Below are 20,700 nucleotides of genomic sequence, written 5' to 3'. Positions count from 1 at the left end.
TTCTGAATATTTTTTGACAAGAGTGTGAAAATGTAATAATGAAACTCATTTGAAACATTTGGGTGTCTTACTATAAAACATGGGAAAACACATATGTTGGTTAAGAAGAAAACCACTGATAATATGTGATCCATTATTTAGTCAGCCTAACAATAACACACTTCTCCTCTGGAACTTGGTGTAGAGCATAAATTATGTGTAAACTCTGACACATAATTTAGCTTCTTATTTGTTACTAAAGATGTAGAAAAAAGTCTTAGTATATGTTGCTCTGCTTTCTAAGGCATTTTCTTATGGGTATGGTATTATTTTAACAGGAGGAGTGTGTCTGTTCTGTATCAGGCTGATGCGATACTTCAGGAGCCTGCATTTTTAATAAAAATTTTATACTCTGTGGCTTGACAGACTTTCTGTTTGGATAAGTAGCAGCACATAATGCTGATAATGAGTTGGAAATCAGAGCAAAAGACAATTATAGTTTCTCATAAAACTATACAAAGCTAATAGAGAAGATGAACTTTTCTATGGAATGTTAGAGAGATGTGGAATTTGACATTTAGACACAAGCTCATACCCATCTTCTAACGTGAAGGAAAAATGATAATGAATTCAGAAAATGCCATTGCATACTCCAACTCTATGTCTGAAACTGTCCAGTAATGTTCAAATCCAGTGGCTAAGACTGTCAACACCAGGGATAGCCCCTAGGGACTGCCTTTTACAGGGAACCCAGTTCCAGTTGCAGGTGTATCTAGAAAAGAAGGTTGGAGTTGGAACATACTGTTAAGGTAGACAAGGTGAACAAAAAGATAACATTTTTTTTTAGTTTTGCCCTTCTATACAGCAAGTATGCTTTTGTATAATGTACACAAGTCTTCACCCCTGCAAATCAGAATTTATCAAAAGAAGAAATAATTCTATATGCAATTTAATCTGTCTCCAGTTGCCTCTCCTTTTTAATATTGCTGTTCTTAGCCTTTCTAAAGAATGTCTTTCATTTGAGATCCATGCAAAGTAAGTTTCACAGAATATCTTGCTTGTATTTCCTCATAGGATCAAAATTTTGTGTGGGCTAAGGCTCATTTGAAGGGACTTATGGATAAGAAAGTTGCTTTCAAATTGTGAGTGGCACTTGTAGTAGAAAGGCTTCTTCAGCAGTTTTTTCACATTGAACCTCTGATTTTCTCTGTCTTCAATTCTTCTTTTCATCTTTATTAAACTGCCAACTTGATATTTTTTCTCTTTTAAGCAGTCTTAAATAGTTAGGTTGTACCTTTCTTACAGAGAACAGTAAATTAAAAATGGAGTCTCCTGTGTTCAAAAACTACTATGTGTTGTCTGCATAGGTAGCTCATCTCATAAAGTTGCATTTCTATAATATATTTTAACTCTAATAAGAAAGGATTATCCTTAACTCGCCACTGTTTAGAATGCAATAGCATTGGGAAAAAAGTGAACTGCTGAAAGGGGGAGGCCTTTCTTGTCCAGCAGAGGTAATTTCACTGGTACCATTTCCTAACTTGGCACCAGCGTTTATGTATTTTCCTGGGTTAATGACTTGTACTGACACTCAGAGAGCTCTGATAAGCATTTGGATGTGATATAGGGATCAGAAGGTAGATGTGAGATGGAGACATGGCCTCTCAGCTCTGTGAGACTCAGCTCCTCACAGAACTATAGCCTTTGCTAATCTTTCTCTGAAGTTTGTACATAGCAAATGGCTTGCTCACAGGAAGTTTTCTTGTAAATTATGGCCACCAGGGTTTAAAACCCCATAACTGTTAGTTTTGGGTTGCCTTTGGAAATTTGTTTTAATACAGTGGTGAAAATCTACAGTAAAAGTAAATAACACCCTGTTCTTATGGATTGCATTCTGGTATGGCAGAAATGAGCAGATTCTGACCTGCAAGCACACAACTTAAGAGTTCTCTTGGAGATTGCCCTTATATCTTAAGAAGCCAAATGCTTAAGTTCCCAAATGACCAGAAGTGTTGTTCTTACTTTGACAAGGTATGTGTGTTAAATTGATGAAATTCTTTGCAGAAACAGAACACAGACTACTAGTTGGAAAACAGTTTGATTGGTTTGTCTGTTGATGGGGGTTAGACTTTCTAATATTTTCTCAGTATTGTTTTTTTAGTGTTCACAGATTGTGATAGGTGCTTAAAAGGACTTGAAGCCAGAACTCCTGATGTGTCACTCTAGAGGGAAGCCTGCTACCAGCAGGCATGCAGTGATTTGTATTACCACCTCATTTTACTGGAGCATCTGAGATACAAGTAGATTGAAACCTCTTAGCAAAGAATGATATTATCATTAATGCTCTAAGGTACAAAATGCAGGAAGACTTACTTGTTAACTACAATGGTTTTGGGGTTTTTTTTTGTTTGTTTTTGTGGGTTTTTATAAGAACACGTTCTGAAATGCTTATGTGATTGTAAGTTGTTGCAGGTATTATGGGTTGCAGCACAAGCTAAGTGATGGGGATCTTAGAGAATGAACAGCTTTGTTTCTCTTTGTGGCCTTGTAAACTATTGTTTGCCCCCAAAAGCGTTATTGTCCTAGTCTTGTGAGCTTGATTTCAAAGTCAACAATGCTGTGTGTACGTACATACATACATACATATACATACATACATATATATATGTACATGAGCATTTTTCCTAGAAATGCCACAATTGTGCTTTTATTGTTTCTTGCAACTACCAAATCTTGAGAGACATTGTTTACCTGCTATTTTATTTGCAGCCATTTAAATTTACCTTTGTGTGCTCCTCTCAGAATTTTTTCTTTCATCCTGTCATTGGTGTAATGACCTATTCATATTACACCAATTTTTCTACTTTTTGAGGAAGAGCTCTGATGTTGGTTGATAAACAGATTCAAAATTATATGGCATTTGCATTATCCAGGAGCTCACTTGGATCATATAGCTGTGAAAGAGAGGGAGGGTAAGGTAGGCTGGATGGATCAAGCATGACTCTCAGCTTCCCACTGCCTTTGTTGGCTATAGAAATTTGTGTGAAAACATAATTTATCCTTCCTTCCGGGCATCCAGGTCCAGAATTTTAAAAACAGTTTATTTATACACCCAAGTCCCACTGACTTTGGTATGCACAAGTGTTTGATTATATACAAATGTTAAATGTCGGAGTCTCTCTAGTCATGTCACAGTGCTGGGCAAGTTTCTATTCTTCTTGTCAGCATTAGAATTTGGTAATGTTGATTAAATACTAAGGCTTTTTAGTTGCTAGACTGGTATAGAAAATATCTTCCTATATCTGAGGATACAGAAAGTATTGCAGGACTTTAGGTACCCAAGTGTGTTTTTAAGTGTAGGAGCCTCAGGAGCTATAGTGATGGGCAACAGCAAAAAAAAGGCCCAGAAAGAAACCACAACACACACCCACTCTCCAAACTAAAATAGTCCAAAAGGTCTTCTTGCTCAAGAATTGTTGCCTGTGTCACAACGATGAATGCTATTGGTTCATTCCTGTTTTTTCCCTGTGTAGATAATGTGAGGCTCTATAATGCTTGTGGCTGTAAAATCAACTGCGTATTGCCTGTTTTAAAAAGGCGGGGGTGGGGAGAAATAACTTGTACCCTGTGACTCAAACAAAAAGTGTCTTGACTCTGGCATGCCCTCAGACATTACATCACCACTTAGCCTTTTCTGTTGACATTGCACTGGTATAGGAGAGTTTCAGGAATGCACTGCTCACAGTACTGCAAGGCTGCTCAAACTCCCTATAAAGTTACAGCCCTCATTATGTTGAAATTCGTTTTCTGAATAGCCGTGGTTAGGGACAAGCCAGCTTTTTGCAGGACAGAATTACTGCACGAATGTAACTCTTCCAAAAACAAGATTAGCTGTATGGGTGCCAGGGGTCTTGTATGGTTGTATATTGCCTTTGTAAAAAAAGATAATTTTTATTCACTGGTGTTCTTTGTGTCATCTAATTTGAAGGTCATTTATCACAGGAAGTAGTGCTTATCAATGTCTAGGTTTAAGAACTAGAAAGAAGAAAGGGAATTATTATTTTAGAGAATACGTTTTAAGTTTCCTGTGCATGGAAGACTTCCTAATGAATAGTAACTTACTGCAGTCAGCATTTCTTAATATATGAAAAGCATTCAGCATGCAAATATGTTGCTGTGCTTGGATAAAAAGAAAATCGATGTTTTATTCTGTCGTAAATTTGGTTTCTTCCAAGAATTACTGATGACACTGTATTTTGGCTTTTGCTTTATCTAAATAGCAGTTAAAATTCTAGCTATATGCATAATACATACATATAAAGTCCATTCATAAGATTTATCTAGAAGTGAAATGATTTATTAATTTTCCCCTCTTTTTTTGGTAATTGACATTGGGAGGGTCATACTGAAAATGCCTCTTCGGAATCAAGGTCTCAACAGCAGGAGCTATGAGTTTTCTTTAACCATTCTTGTTCTGATTGCCTCTTCTCCCATTCCTGGTGCATCCTGCCAGCCCCATTTCCTGTCTCCTTTTTCTGAGTTCCTGTAAGCCCTTCGGGGAGGATTTTAGACATCTGCACAGCAATACATAAGCCCAAAAGGACCCATACTGAAATTAAATTCTGATGGAGTGGAACTCAGACTCAGGAGACTTTGAATTTTGCAGGCTTTGTGTTCCTCATAGTACATCATGGGAAACCTGTAGTTAGTAGCACCTCTCATATGCTCAGATAGACTTATTTATTTCTTTGTAATGTAATAGAAATATTTCCTCTGCCATATAAATCCTCAGTAAGGATTTTTAAGTTGCTTTTGTTCCTTAATAAACTTTTTGTTTTGGCCTTTCTGCATTACAAAAAGGCGGCTGTAAAAATGGTGATGGATTGATTATTCTTAATGACACTTCTGTAAGCATTTGAAACTCAGAGTTGGCTGCTTGTAAGATTAGGGATTTAGGGAGTGGGAATACAAATTTTTGGCTTTGAAATTTATGTACTAGAAGCAATTTGTGTTTCTCCAGTCTGCTGTGTCTCACAGCTTTACTTTTTCCAGTTCATGAGATAGGCATGCTTCTTACTGAGGAACAAAGCTTCTGTTGTTAAAAAGACTTTTATACTCACCTGTTTGATTCTCTGGCTGAGATGGAAAACTTTAGAGTTCTTTTTTGTGCCAGTTTCAGCCTCTTGAAAAACAGTCTCAAGGAGTACAGGGTAGTATGTAAAGAGTACAGGCTGTCCTGGCTGGTGTAAAAAAAGATGTCTGTTTTTACAGTGTTATGAGCCCTCTTTGAATTTGTTAAGTATTGAAAAAAAAACCAAACCATAATTTGTGCCCCAGAATTTATTATAAAGTAGAAGTGAAAAGGTTGTGTGTGTAGATACCTTGTAGGTAAATTCTTTTATTAGCTGTAATTTTTCCAAAACACATCTCAGAGAGAGCTTCCTCAGTTATGTCTCCTCTTACTTTAAGATTTTTTTTTTTTGAAAGACAGGAATAAGAGGTTAGGAGCTTGCACAGGTGACTTCTCATTATTTTGTCATCTCCTGGTTAACTGCAGTGGAGAGAAGAATCTCTAGTTGGTGACAGTGAGAGCTGCTACAAGGAGGGAGCCACTCTGACTGAGGTTGCAGTTTGAGGTACCAACAAGGCAGTGTGCCCTTCAGGGGACAGTCTGTACGTCCCTTGGGCTGTGCTAGCACCCATCTGACCCTGTAGGATCTGTCTGAAATACATAAATGACAATACTATATTGAATGACTCATGACAATTTGTATGAGGTTTTACTGCTGTAGCTACGGAATCAGACCACTGCTGTTAGAGGTTCCAATGATAGTAGAAGACGTGGGGGTGGGAACAGGCCTGCTAAGGAAGTCAGCCAGTGATGATTATAGCAGTCTTTCAAGCTACACTTGGTGGGAATTCTATACTAAAAAAACCTAGATTCATCAACACCTAGATTCATCAGCATAAACGTACCAGCCTGACAGATCAGGAATTGCAAAGAAATGGAAATACTTGACTTGTTGACTGTTGTCCTTAATTGTTTTGCCTTGTTGTTTCCATGCTTGTTTGTTTGTTGATGCTTTTGGAATAGGAGAACGTCTTTTCTTCCTCCATAGTTGTGTCCCTACCTTGTTTTCTATCTGGTTAGTAGATACTCGTAACAATAAAGAGTAATTGTAAGTAAATTTGTGGGTTTTCTACCTGCAGAAAATGCAAATAACATGAAACTATGATCAAATTCTAAATTATCAGTAATTTTTTAAAATGGAAAAATAGCAGGGGAAGCTTTTTTACATGAGATGTGTCAAGCAGTCTTGACACCACAAAAGGTCTAGAAGCAGCTATAAAAAATTTTGTTTGTGTTCTGCCAAATACTTCTCATACAAAATGTAACATATAACAAGAACGGTGTTCATGGTTGTGGTTTTATATACATACATTTATATATACATAAATAAAAATCACACACAAATATACATGTGTGTATGAGGGCAGCTTTCTTACGCTTTGCTTCTTTTTGTTTATAGCTTGCTTATCCCCTTTGAAATAGCTCCATGAGAAGCAGATTGTCATGTTCGCCCTGGGATTTTGTTGGGTTCAACCCTTTGGGGTTTCCATAGTTAGTAGGATGTATCTATGGTACTCCTTTGTTTTCAGTGGCTACTTACAGGGTGTCTCTCTCCCAAATGTGTGACAGCTGCTCTTTTGTTATAGATTACTTCTGTACAGTCCATAATTCTGGAATCTTCAAATTCTTTATTAAATTTGAAATTGGCTGTTAGGCTTAGACATTCTTGGACACAGAAAGCTGTCACAAAGAACAAAATAGCATAAGCCCTGTTTACTTAGGAAACCTTTCCTCCTTGGATAAATACGCAGTTTTTATATTCTTCATGTAAGTGGGATTCCTTTTCCACAGCTGATTGCTGTGAATTCCAGTCTCTTTTGGACAAACAATATTTTTCAGACTTCAGTGATGCTTCATGTCAAGCTGTGTTTTCCTCAAAGCTTATCAGTGCGTATTCCACCACAGAAGTGATGTGCAAGTCTTGAGGAATTCAGACTTGAGCCTAGCAGACTGCCCCAAACCAGATCCTTTATCATAGGAAAAGAACCAAAAGTCTACACCCCACCAATTAATTATGCTGTGTTACAGGTAAAATAGAGGGCCTGTACATCCTGTCTCTTAAAGGGCAGATGCAAAGCACCAGCCTAACTGTTTCAGATTTGGATGCCTTTGTGCTTCTTCCCCAGCATGTGGGTTTTACACTACTTGATGAACCTAAGGGACAGCTCACTAAAACCCTGAGAAAAATTCTGTCTGCTCTGATCTTTTCTGCACCAAGTTTCATTGGCCCCTCTGAAGAAAGGGCAGACATGCCCAAGTCAGTGGGAATTGAGATTTAAGAAGTGTAGTCTCTTTCAAAGCTGTAAACAGCAGAATGAAATTCGAGTCTGACAAGCATTTTCCTGCTAGTTACATAGCAGTACTTACTTTTAAAATGGTTATAATTTCAGTGCCTTTATTTGTTGTTTGTGCATGCATTTATAATTATATGGTGATGGTGCTTTTTGATTTGTGCATTTAAGAAAGGCTCCTATATTCTTCTTGTTCTCCCCTGCATTAGTAGGACCATTCAAGAGATTTGCTGATACTTTTGAAAACATGATCCATGTCTGCTAGTCCTTTATCTATGGCCAAAAGTTCAGAAATCTATCTGATATAGGACATTTTATGGGAGCAGGAAATGTGGATATTAGAGACTAAAATAAGATGCAATTTAGACAAAATTTTATTGAAATAATCCGTATTTAGTAGCACCTGAGGAAATGTAGCTTGTGGGATTTTGAAAGCTTTCAAACTGGCAGTGCTATGAACAAAAAACAAATTCTCTAGAGTGGTAGTACTCTGTGAAATGCAATGCTAATGCTACTGTTACTAGACTACAGAAGCAGATTAGATCTTCATTTATTTATATCGACTGCTGTAATTTCCTTAGGGAGAGAGAAAATGAGAAGAGTTGCAGTGGAATGAGTGGGGAGTGCTAGTCCAATGTAATTCTTTTGGGTTCCTGATGGTGGTTCATTTTAAGCATTCTATGTGTACTTGAAGCTCAGACTGAATTGGTGTTTTCTCCCAGGAGGAGACTCTAACCATGCCTGAGAGTTTTCTTCCTTCTAAGGCAAACTTCTGAATCAGCAGCTCATAGTCATCTGGAAGCCTTTTCCTGTCATAGTTGCTAATAGCTAGGCATAGAAGCTGACTCTGTCCTTCCAAAAAAATCCAGTTTTAACAGCAAGTATTTCTATGTCTAGTCTTGTGGTTGTGTGAATATTGTAAATATTGATTTCTGAAGTCCTGGTCAGATACAGAAGCAAAAGACAGACAATGAAATGGGTGGGTTTAATATTGAGCTGTTTTCCCCCCTCCCCTGCCATCTGAGCTCCTCATGCAAGGTCTGGTTTGATTCCTAACTTAGCACTGCAGTGGTTCTTAAGGTTATGTTCAGCTTGAGTTTGTCTTTGCGGGGGAGGGTGGAAGGAGGACAGTGCTTGATGGCTTAGCTATTTAGTTGTCTCTGGGAATACACGTTTTTGCCTTCCCCTGGCTTGCCTCTGTGATTTGATTATCTGGGCTTTTGTTCTTAAAGTGAGTGAATAGAAGGTACTCTGCTAGGAATCTATTCCCTCAGGACCAAAAATCCTTGTTCACAATTAAAGTGGAGCCTAACCATATTCAGGATGACTTTCTTTCATCTACCCTTTCTCAAGCCCTTCTATTTTTTTCCTTTCTGTTCCTTCATTTTTAAGAAGTCTACAACACTCTCTCAGGATTTGAGCCTTATTAACTACAGTTTGGTGAACTTAATAGTAATTATTTCTTTTTCTAGTAACAGGGACTGATTTAGTTTTCTTAATCCTTATTCTACAAACATGAACTAGTGCAGTGAACTATTGGTTTATTGTTATATTTAATGAATATATTAAAGAAAAATTTTCACAAATGGTCCTGTAAATGTCTTAGAAACATCAGTCCAGCTGTGCTCTCTAGAGGCCATAGGTCCTGATTGTCTTCTGCAGAGAGTACTAAGTGGAATGGAGGATTGTTTTCCAAACGTCATGCAAGGGATATCAGGCATGATCTGACTTTGGCAGCTTCAGTGTCCACCCTTGAAGCTTCATGTGGCACATTGTTCTTGCAATGGCTGCAGTCATGATATTCTTCTGGCAATCTCTTGGTCTTGACCAGAAAAGCTGCTTTCTACTTTTCAGACCCATGTCACCTAGTCTTACAGGAAAAGACAAAAGGAATGCATTTGGGAATTCAATCCTGTGTTGTGAGAACAGCAGCAAAACATGTATCCCCAAGGTATCTTTACAGGAAAAGAGTGGAAAACAGTTCTGGCTGCTACAGTGGTGGCAGTGTAATGGCAGAGATACAAAATACTTGGATATGTTGTGGAATATGATCAATTTGTGGTGATTATTGGCAGACCTAACCATCAAAATAAATTTAATTTTTTATAAAAGTTCACAACTCACAGCACATTGCTTAACAATATCAAACTTGTGTACATGACTTTATCAGTTAATGCTTTTGACATTTACTAATGGCTGTTTTGTGTCAAGATTAAAGTCATAAGTAGTTTTTCGGCTCAGATCCCAAGCTGAGCTTGTTCTGTGGCTGGACATAATTGCATTGCAGATGTTTAATTCATTCCTACTTGTTTTCTCTTAATTCACTCCAGAATACTTTAGCCAAGTGTTGTAGACAGGTAGAAGAATTGTAAAAGAAAGGCCCCTTTTTTTTTTCTTCTAGGACTTTAGGACTTTTTTTTTTTTTTTTTTCGATACAAATATACAAGACATCTCTGCTGCTAGACTTAGAGGAACAAAAAAAAAAAAATTAGGAGAACTAAAAAACCAACCCACCTCTCAAAACCATTTTATATTCAAAAACATTTGGGAAAAAGAAGTTCTGGGAGATATGTCTTTAAATATGCAGTTGAACAAGGTCACCACCACTTAAGCAAAGCCTCCTAGTACAGAGGTTAAAGGAAGCCATGTAATACTGCTGAAACAGAACAAAGTAAATTACTACAGGAGTTAAAACAAGGGTTTAATTGAGAACACATCCATAAACAAAAATACATCCTTGTTACCACTTGTGTACATCCAGGGGTTGCAATCACTGCGCCCCATGCAGGTCACAGGCCTTCAGCTGCAGCAGCCCTCTTGTCCATTCTGTCCAATGTGATAGTATCACCCTTGTACTGGGGGACCCAAGCCAGACACAATACCCGAGGTGTGGCTTCAAAAATGCCAGATAAGGCGGGGGGAATTGCTTACCTTGACCTCCTGTTTACACTCTTGACAGTGCATCAAGTTGCTGTTACTACACATCACTGCAAGGGCACTCTAAATTTTTCTATCGCCAAAGGGGGGGGAAAAAAAAAAAAAAAAAAAAAAAAAAAAAAAAGGCAGTATACAGGGGTCAACGGTCTTTGCAGATAGTATATTGCTTTGTGGGCAGTGACACATGAGATTTCCTGCACAATTGATCATGTGATCATGGAGTCTTACAGGACACATGGTGTTCCTCTGCAAATAATTTTGGAGGCAGATTTGAAGGGTATCACAGACACTCTATTCCCGGCATGTACATAACATTTTTTTTCTGTTCTATGTGCCTATGCAGGCTATCTGAAATCTGTCACTTTGGGGCCCTATCACTGTTAGTTTATGATATGTGGAAAAAAAAAAAAGAAAAAGAAAAAAAGACACGGTCATAAATTCAAGATACTGAGGTCTTTTATTTAAAAGTCTGTTTTTAGTCATGTGTCCTTGGCAAACTAGCTGCTACTTCAACAACACAATTTGGTAAAAAATAGTAACAATTGGCAGCATCTCTATACAAATGAGACTTTTTTTCCATACAGTATTTCTTTAACAAAACATATTAGAGGTTCTTTCTTTCTAATTGCTGGGATGTTTCCTATATAAGCCCTAATCCTTGGAGTTTTGGCACAGTGGCTCAGCCTGCTGTGGGCTAGCATTTATGAGCAGCCAAATGAAAGGGGAAGCACATATTCCTGGCACCGTCAGATCAGTTTGGAAGGTAAATTGCCTAAGTGCTTGAACATGTTGGCTTGTAGAAATAATTTCTGGCTTGGAAAGTATGGGTTTATGAGTTTCTGAACTAGTGTGCACAAGCTTTTAAATGAGCTTTTGTTTGATCAGTGCTTCTTACCTGTCAGAAAATGAGCAGAATTGCATTCATGAGTGCTTACTCACATCCTGCATTCTCAAACATGAGGGAAAAAAGAATGGTTGAATTATGATAGCAGGAAACCAGAGAAGAGATTTTAGTGGTTTGTTATTGCATTTTTGTGATAGGAAACATCCAAACACTACACTAATGTAATTGGCATTGCAAACAGAATATATGCAAATTGATAGACATTTTTTCAGTGATAGTGTATATTTTTTTGTTTATTTGCTTCTGAGTTCCGTGTTTGTCCAGAACTTGTCTCCTCACTGCTTGGTGTTACTTTGCCTGATGATTTTATGTTTCCCAGGAGAATGAAAGTTATATTTGAGCCAAGCAAAACAGAATTTGTCTCTCATCAAAGGTTAGAAGAGGGACAAACTGGGTCCATTGCTTTATTCTTCTCCCTTTCCCCTTACCTAATAATAATAATAATAATAAAATTAAAAACCCAGCTTCTTGGCTGTATTGCTTAAACAGCAGCCTAACATTAGTGGACGGATAGAGAATTATTTACACCGTCTACAGCAGTATAACTGAAATTTGACTCTGCCATTGGTTCTGCTACATGCCATCTGATCTCTAATTTGGGAGAGAGATAAACTGTACTCCTTGTCATTTACTGGAGAATAAGTATTTGGAGGCAAGGCACAGTTTGTGGCCTCCTGGAGCTGAGAGGCGTAAGCTTTTTGCCATGTTAAATGTCATCTGTCATTCCAGTGCCTGCCTGTAGTGTATTAAGCAACTTTAAATTGCATATTGCCTGAAGTTCTGCACAATAAAGATATTATTTATCATTTGTGACTGCTGGAAAAGGGCATCTCTTCAGAGTAACGATGACCAGGAAAAAATAAATGGTGTGATAAATGGAGGGGGGGGAGGGGGGGAGGCCACAGCTTTAAACCATTTGAGACTTGCTGACAGTGAATGTTTAGCTTTGTTATTTGTTTGGTGTTCAAGATTATTCTCAGTGACTGACTTTTGATGGTCTTGGCAGACATGTCTGGCTTGATGAGTAATGGACATTCTTGTGTGTAATGGACATGGCAGCTCTCTTCCTAGGTATGTCTTTGATGGAGTTTTCCTTGGTAGTTCAGGAAAGGAGAAAAAAAAACTATGAAAGGCTTCAACATCAAAAAAATACCAGAGTTGCAGGCTGAAAAATAGGAGTGTGATCTAGACTTAGACATGCTTATATTAAAGCCAACCAAAATTCATAGCTTTACTTAGCAAAGCAAACGTACACTTTGGGCAGTAGGTATTAGATATATGAAGTATGCTTTTCAATTTTGGTCCATTTGTGCAGGCAACATTTTTGTGCTGGTATTTCATCCCCATTTAAATGTAAACTGATCAGTGAGGTGCAAAGAATGATGCAAATGATTCTTTTTTCTCATTTTTTGTTTGGAGGAAGTATATCAATAGTAAAATAGCATAAAAAAGCAATGATACTTTGTTGTAAACTGCTTTTATTTTTTATTTATTTCTTAACAGTACATCCTTTCGGGCTCTGATGACTTCAATTTGTATATGTGGAGGATTCCTCCAGATCCAGAAGCAGGTAAGTGTTATTTTTCTAGATGGGGAAGAAAGAGTGGGGGGCAGGTGTCTGACAAATACTAGACTGGTATTTTTTTAAAATTGCGGTTCTCACACTGTGAATCTAGAGCAACTCTGAGGAAAGCTGGATAGGGAGAGTTTACAAATACCTGATTCAATGCCTGGATAACAGTGGTCAATGCTATTTGAATGTTTTATCATAATGATTTTCTATTTTTTTCCCCTTCCCATGTAATGATTATTCCTCCCATAATAAAGCTGGCAACATAAAATGGTGCTGGGTACACAGGGCGCTCCTTGCAGCTCCAGTGCATTGACCACTTTTCCCCTCTCAGTCCTCCCTGATTTCCAGTGCAGAGGAATTATGCTTTTTTACTTTCTGGGTGGAGGAGCACTATCAGCTGGTGAAAAGGGCCACTTTTGACTTAATTTCTGACCTATTCCCATGCTGGGGCAGACATGATAAGCAAACAGCAGTAGCACAGCTCTGTATGGAAGTACAGCAGAGGGATGTTAAAGGAAAGCACAGTGTGGAAGCAATGTATCAATCGTATTGTGAATGCCAGTGTTGGTCAGTGTCTAATTTGATGTGGTCTAGTAAGGTGTAGGGCTTGGCAATATGACACTCTTAGCCATAAAATGTCAGCATCTCTCTTCTGTTGAAACAAATCACTGCACTTCTAGAAGGATGTTAAATTTTAATTGAAAGAGTCAAGACTTTCAGAACTGTAGTAGTGTTTTCATTTTTAGTGGCTCTGGCTCTTTAAACTGTACATTTTAGTGATATTAAGTACAACTGAGGGCTATCCTGTGGTCTCAGAAGCTTTAGCAATAATGAAAGAAAATTACAAGCTATGTTAGAGGTAAAAGGAAAATATTTTGTTTCTTTTTCAAAGGTTGTTAATAACAGCTGTATAATCCACAGCTGAGAGGATGAATAGCCTTTGGTTAATGGCAGGGTTTTGAGGAAAATGACATTCTAATTTTGGGGTTTTTGCTTAGTTAACCAACATTTCATGTTGCTATCCACAAGTCCTGAAGATGGTCCTGCTAAATACCAGTAGCTTGGCCTTCTGTCTTTGCACAGAGTTTATAGTGATATATCCCTGCTTTTCTTTTTATTTGTGTGATTTTCTTGTACATTTGACACTGGTTTACTACTACTTACAGATTTTTTCTCGTAGTTAAAACAAAGATTACATACATTAAAATTTGTATTTATTTTTAAGTTGTATTGTCTGGACTGTAGAATTACATTTTCTGCATGTATCACCATACTGTCCCAACTTCCTTTGTAAAATATGGATTGTAGATTTTCTGTTTATATGGCTGTGATGCTCTTGAAAACTTTTTCCCAGACAGCTGCATGTGACAAACTTTTTAGCTGGGACTTTTGCACAAGGATGATAACTAGTACTTGTTGCAGCTGTAAGCAAAGTAATTACTATACAAAATAATCTGCTTCAGAGTAGTTGTTAAGGATGCCCCTCTGTATAAAAGAGATATGTTTGGAAAAATAGTTGCTATTTACAAATAAGTGATACATTTTGATAAAATAAATTTACATTTTAATTTTTGATTTACCACACGACAATGTCATATCTATTTTGGTCAGGTTTCTTGTCTCTGGTTCTTGTAACTTCAGGAAGGGTGTCATTATATTGCAAAATTTCGGTTACAAAATTAATTACTTAATATCAATTGCCCTCAGTGGTTTCTTAACAAATCAGAAGGTCCAGGAGTAGGAATGTGTATGTCTTAATGTCTTGTAACTTGAGCAGTTCTCTTTTTGAAATATTTTAGCAAGACTCACAAGCTTGGTTTTGTTAGACCCAGAGGTCCACTTCTGTGGCAAATAACTAATTGGGCATCCAGATCACCTGTGATGGGCTTATTGAAGCTTTTGTTTTCTCCATTCAGCTCTTCTTGAAGGGTTGTGCCCATTTTAAATGTGATGAAATGCCCTTTCTTAAATATTATCCTGCTGTTCAGAATAATTGCCAGAGAGAGATGTTGCTGTGCTTCCTTTTTGGAGAAATAATCTTGCCATAGGGATGTTAAGATTTTGGAAAACTTTTGCTTCAGCGGAAAACTCCTCATTCTTATGTTCTAGCCAAAATAAGAGTGCCTTTGGGTTTGTGATCTGAGAGAGTGGAATGTGGTCTTTCACTTAAAATAGTGTGCAAACTAGACAGGATGATGTAATGTCCTGTACTGTTGGTTGGTATTTTAAATAAAAATATCACTCTAAATGATTTCTGCCTTCCGGTTGAACTCAGACATTGTGTTGCTATAAATATTTATGATACAACTCCCTTAAATTGTATCAGTTATTTGAAAATAGGGAAGTTTTTTTTTAAGCTTATATCATTTTAAACAGCTGCATCCTTAACGACAGCTCTGAAATTATTTTGTTATAGGTGCACCAAGTACTGGTTATCCAATGGTGAGCAACATTAGTGAACAAAAGATGAAGAGAAGTGTGAAGGAACACACCAGTCAGGCAGTTGCAAACATATTTCAAGTTGGAGATATGTGGTTGCCTGTACTGGTATTTTGCCAGGAGAATAGAACAAATTCTGCTGTTGTTTTTTTCACATAGTCATAGTTTGGAAGTATCCCTCCAGTAGGTTGCATTAAATCATTCTCATAATCAGCTGGAATCTGCAAGCGGTTTTGTTTAGTCCAATAATTAGGCAGTATTTTTGCCACCTTTGGGGGCAGGACGGTATGTGATAAAAGGTATTTCTTAAATTATTTAGGAAGCTATTCTGTTGATGAATCTTATTGACTGTCTCCCTCTATAGTCTTAGATTATTCTGAATAGGCTGGGATTTTCTATGCCAGAAGGTTGGTTGCTTTTTTACCACCTTTTGTATTTTCTTAAAGATGGAATAGTTTGCTCATTTTTCCACTTTCATCTCCATCCAAGTACTATCCAGCTTTCCACTGTGCTTTAGAAGTAATTGCCAAATGTTTCCTGAATTTATTAGCCAGTTTCTTCTTTAAAGTAATCTGTGGAAGTATCACAGTTTTTTTCAGTGGCAGCTTCTAGCAAAGTTAATACATAAGTTTGGCAGAAGAAAAGCAGTCCTGAATTTCCACAGCTTTTACTTTACTCCAATGCAAGCTGGAAGTGAGAAGAGACATCAGTCCTACATGATTTGTCCAGCAAGCCTACAAACATATGAGCACTTAAGACATTATTAAACCTAACAGTAATAAACATGGTCTATTAGCTGGTAAAGAACCCCTGTTCAAGACAGAATCTGACATGTCTTGTGGAGTAATAGAGGGTTTAGTAGACTAAAAGTTTTCAAAACGGAATTTACATTCCTCACTCACTACTCTGAATCATCTATGCAATTCTTGCTTTTGAAAGATTGCTCAAAGCTGCTGTGTGAGGGATATGGTATTATTTGTGATTGAGAAGACAGCTGAGGATCCTTCAGTTCATGTGAGCAAGCTGTCACCATGTTCTGAAAAATTTTACTAAATCAGAACAGCAAACTGCATTTCAAAACTTCTTTTTAATTCTGCCTTTGACTGTAACTGCAAGCAAGAAAGGGCCGGTCATTGTGGTCCAGTTACTAAACTAATTGCACAAATTTTCAGCAGAACTGATGCAATTTTTCTTCCTTCTTTTCCTCCTCCTTGGTCTTTGTAAATGCTGGCACTTCTTCAGGCTTGAAGAAAGCAGGAACAGATCTTTTCGGGATACTTGAACAGGGCTATCTCATTGGAGACAGCTTGTAGTTTAAGTTTTCAAAGTTCTGGGCTGATAATAATTTTTTATTAATCTTCATTTAAGTGTTTCTTAATGTCTTTAGCTATTTTTGAGATGTTTTATATATGGATACACATCCATATATGCATACCACTTGGTTGGGACAGGGGAAAGCCATCTGACCCAGTGGGGAGCATGCTCTTGAAGGTTTGTGTTTTTTTAAAAAAATTATTTTTCTGAGGTGTGGTCTTGGGATATAAACTGCTTTACATTTAGGACTGTAGTTTGTCTCTTTCTCCAAGTCAGTCGGTGTTGACCAAATTGTGCTGTGGAACAGTCGTTTGATTAAGACAGTGAGTAAGTGCTGGGTCATTGTAGGAAAGGGTCTTGTATTCGGAGGAACTGAGACTGGCTTCTGTGTCATTTGGATCATAGTAATACCACGGACCTGTGGTACGTACTGGCCAAGTGGCACCTGTCAGAAAACAAGACAGTGTTGGGTGCCTGGTAGTCCTGTAGACAAGTGAGCAAAGATTCAGCATCCAAGAGTGTTTCTCTCTCATCAGCTTTAGTATGTTAAATATCTGATTCAGGAATAGAAAGCTGAAGATAACACTGAGCACTGGGAGAGGCTGGAGAAGCTTTAGTCCCTAGCAACTGGCCATCCAATTGTACAAAACCTCCTTTCTCTTGGTTGTATTGAAAATGTTTTCAGTCACCAGTGCAAAATAAATGCACAGCCAAGCAGTTAACACTTCCATTAAAAAAACCCAAACCCAACCACAAAAAAGCAAACAAAAAAAACTCAAGCAGACAGCTATTGGTTGTGAGATAATTTCACTTCTTTCTATCTGTTATGTTCAGAAAGGATGTTTTTTGGTGGTAACTTCCATGGTTCCAATAACATTGTGAAACCTGTTGGAACCTATGCCATTAAGTACAGCAAAAAAAGCAATGTCTCTCTGACCAGGAGGGGGAACAGAGTGGGAAGGGTGTGCTAAAGTTTATTTCTATAGTAATTTTGTCTTAGCTTTCATATTGTTGTTCAGCTGTTCTGGTGATAACAACAGAGGGAGGGTTGGGATAGATAAGGTGTATGGCAGATATTTAGAAGCAACAAAAGAAGGGAGAAAATATACATCCAAAAATAGCCACTACCACTACAATATTATGTATAGTCTTTAAATGTTTAAATATTACTTTTCTCTTTGGCTTTTGGAGACCACTGTGGGGCTGGTTCTAGGCATAGGCCAGGCAAAGGAGTTGATTGCCTGGAAGAGTACGTTGTCTGAGGCAGAGGCTGCTACCAGCTGACTGCTCCCTGTGCTTTCACTTAAGCTCTGCAAGGCCCTGCTGATCCTTTCACCTCACCTGAAAGCTGGAGGGGGTATTCAAAGGAAGCAGCCTGCAAATGGAGTTGAAGCTGCTTTCTTGTGAGGGACACTTGGTACTTTGATGTGTCCTTTTACCATGCTAGGAGGAGAGGGGATCTTGGCCACCCCTTCCTGCACTCACCCATATTTGATGAAAGAAAAGCCAGTTTTGCTTTTGTTGCTGAGAAACCTTTAGTAAGTCTGGCTGCTGCCAGAGCTGGAGTCAATTCCTGATCCCAGAAGAAGGTATGCTGCAGGACCCTCTGCTCTCAGGGTGAGGTGCTTGTGTTAAATCTAGCCTCTCTGCAGATGGGTCTCTGAGCAGCAAGGCCATCTACTGGCATCCATTGTATGAAACAAATTCAGGTGTGTGAGTGACCAGAGAGACTTTTAAGGTACCTAACCATAATCTGCTGCACTGAAGGCAGAGGCCCTGTATGCTGTGTATATTTGCTTGTATTGTGCTGTACATTTGCTTTCCAAACTATGGTATCTCTCTTTGTTAGCCCATCATGATCTCATAGGATTCAAATGCAAAGTAGTGACCTAAGGTCTAAATATATCCTGGATTACTATTAGTGAAAACTAAATTAACTTTAAATGAGCTACTACTGTAGTGCCAAGTACTGCAGTGGAATGGTATGCTATGGCACGCTGGTAGCAGCTGCAAATATCTGCTTCTTCTCAGGAGTTTTCAGCACTTTGAGTAATTCACAAGGCTTGTATGAAGTTATGCTTTAGTCTGTGGAATGTGTTTCTACCTTATATGAACAAACAGTGGGATTTCTTTTCCAGTGTCCTAGATAGAAAAGACTTCTGAATGAGGTCATTTAACTCCTCTGTTACAGAGCCAGTGGAAGATAGTTCCTTATCTCAACATGTTCTATGGCATTTTGACAGGTTTCTTTAATGTTTGGAACAATGCAGCTTCCATTAGTTTGGAGACTGTTCTACATTCTTACAAGATTTCTGTACTAGAACATTTTTCTCAGTAATCTATCACTTTTGCTTTTTCTTTATCCTTCAAATAGTTTATTCTGGCTTTTTCTATATGTTGCTTCTTGTTGTAGAACTCATGCAGGGGAAGTTAGATTGATATCTTAATCTGTCACTCTCCTTTGTTATAATTTTCTAGAGTTTTAAAAATGCATTGGGATGTACCATTCAGCATGTTTGCAATATGTTCGAATGTCAAATCATTCACATAAGTATTTGCAAACCCACATAATTAAGAAGTAGTTCATTAGCCTAACACTGTAAACATAAATTTATAAAGCAAACCAAGAAGAAATCACTTTGGCAACTTGGGAGACATCAACTACTTCAAAATATTCCTTCCTTTGCACAGGAGCCTACAGAGAGGCCTTGTGTTGCAAAGGTATTCTTGTCAAACATGTACAGGAAATCTGTTTTAAAATGTGCACATTAGATTTAGCCTTTTTAAATTTACTTCTTTAAGCTGGTCAGATGTCATTGTAGGATATTCTTTAAAGGACTTTTTGAGATTTTTTTATTACTCTTCTTTGGAACACGTATTTGCAGGGTATAAATTAAGAGTGATTTTCTTGATATTTAACTTTGAGTGTCAAATAAAAACAGACCCATTGACCAACACAGCTAGAATACTAAACCACTACTCAGGACTCTTAAACCATGGCAATTTCTGGGTAGTATTGCAAAATCAGCTAGAACATATCCATTTCTTCCCTCCAGAGGTTATAAACCTTCTAAAATTGGCATAGTCAGCCTCTGAAGACTTTAGGATTTATTTTTTTTAATATTATTAATATCAGATATGTAAGCTAATGACTTCTCTATGAACACTGCCTATACATGTTGGAGCTAGCTAAGAATATAAAAGCTGCCATGCTTAAAAGACTTGCAGAGCTCATGCATGCTACTAAATTTAAAAGCAAACAAATAACACCCCTTTCCACTAAAAAAACCTCAAACCTCAAAAAAATTTGAGTGGTTTTAGGATAGCAGAAGTTAATTTTGCTGAAACAATACAAATAAAAATACCATTTCAAAGGAAGACAGCAAAAGGAAATGGAATTTATTACATGGAAAAAAAGGAAGATACCATCAGGAATTTAAGCAGTTTATAGCTAGCTTCCACTTAATCTACAGATGCTTTTTTTTTTTTGCCAGCAGAGATGAGTAAAGTTAACTCACACTCTGAGATGGCTGAAGGCTGTATGGCTGCAGGTAAGCCTCTGCTGAGAGACCAGAGGGACTCCAGAGAAGTCTGAGCACAGGCAGATTTCTGCCATGCAGATACTAAAGTAATTGTAGTGGTTTTGGTGAATGCCTCTCATGCAAAACTACCACATGAATATGATGACAGCTGTGGTGGGCTACTATAAAATAGAGAGACTGCTTTCAATGTAAGGATGGAGAAGACTTTGCATTAAGAGCTTACTTAAAGGTGTCATTTACACACAAAGGAGTTTCTACACTTAAATTGCATCAAGTAAGGGATTGTCCAAAAATGAGGTTCTGGGGAAGTTTATTATATTTGACATAAAGATTATCAGAGTGTTGCTGAAGTCAATACTTTCTGGTTTAAAATATGCAAGCCTCCCATACCATTGGTAAAAGCTCACTGCTAAGATTTGCACTTCTCCTGGGGCAATTTCATGTAATTGGGCAGTTCTTCTAAGGAGCCTTGTGGGGAAGTTCACCTTCATTTTAAGAGGAGGGTAGTATGTTATATTACTATGCTTTCCCTGAATTTACTGATAGCTGCCTAAAAGGAGTTCAGGGAACTTCAATATTAAATCACAAAG

The 20,700-nt window shown here is 37.7% G+C and overlaps 1 protein-coding gene across 3 annotated transcripts in view; it reads left to right on the top strand.

The window, feature by feature from the left end:
- DCAF5 (DDB1 and CUL4 associated factor 5) overlaps positions 1-20,700 on the top strand; it is a 67,897-nt gene that overhangs the window by 35,997 nt on the left and 11,200 nt on the right. For all 3 annotated transcript variants that reach the window (XM_021547091.2, XM_021547092.2, XM_021547094.3), the window contains exon 7: positions 12,746-12,812. In XM_021547091.2, coding sequence (XP_021402766.1) covers positions 12,746-12,812 — 67 coding nt within the window. The remainder of the gene's footprint in view (positions 1-12,745; positions 12,813-20,700) is intronic.

This window comes from Lonchura striata, chromosome 6, assembly GCF_046129695.1.
Source record: "Lonchura striata isolate bLonStr1 chromosome 6, bLonStr1.mat, whole genome shotgun sequence".
In the NCBI taxonomy this organism is placed as follows: Eukaryota; Metazoa; Chordata; class Aves; order Passeriformes; family Estrildidae; genus Lonchura; species Lonchura striata.
The sequence above is the reverse complement of the archived record's forward strand: the minus strand, read 5'-3'. Positions and strand labels throughout refer to the sequence as shown.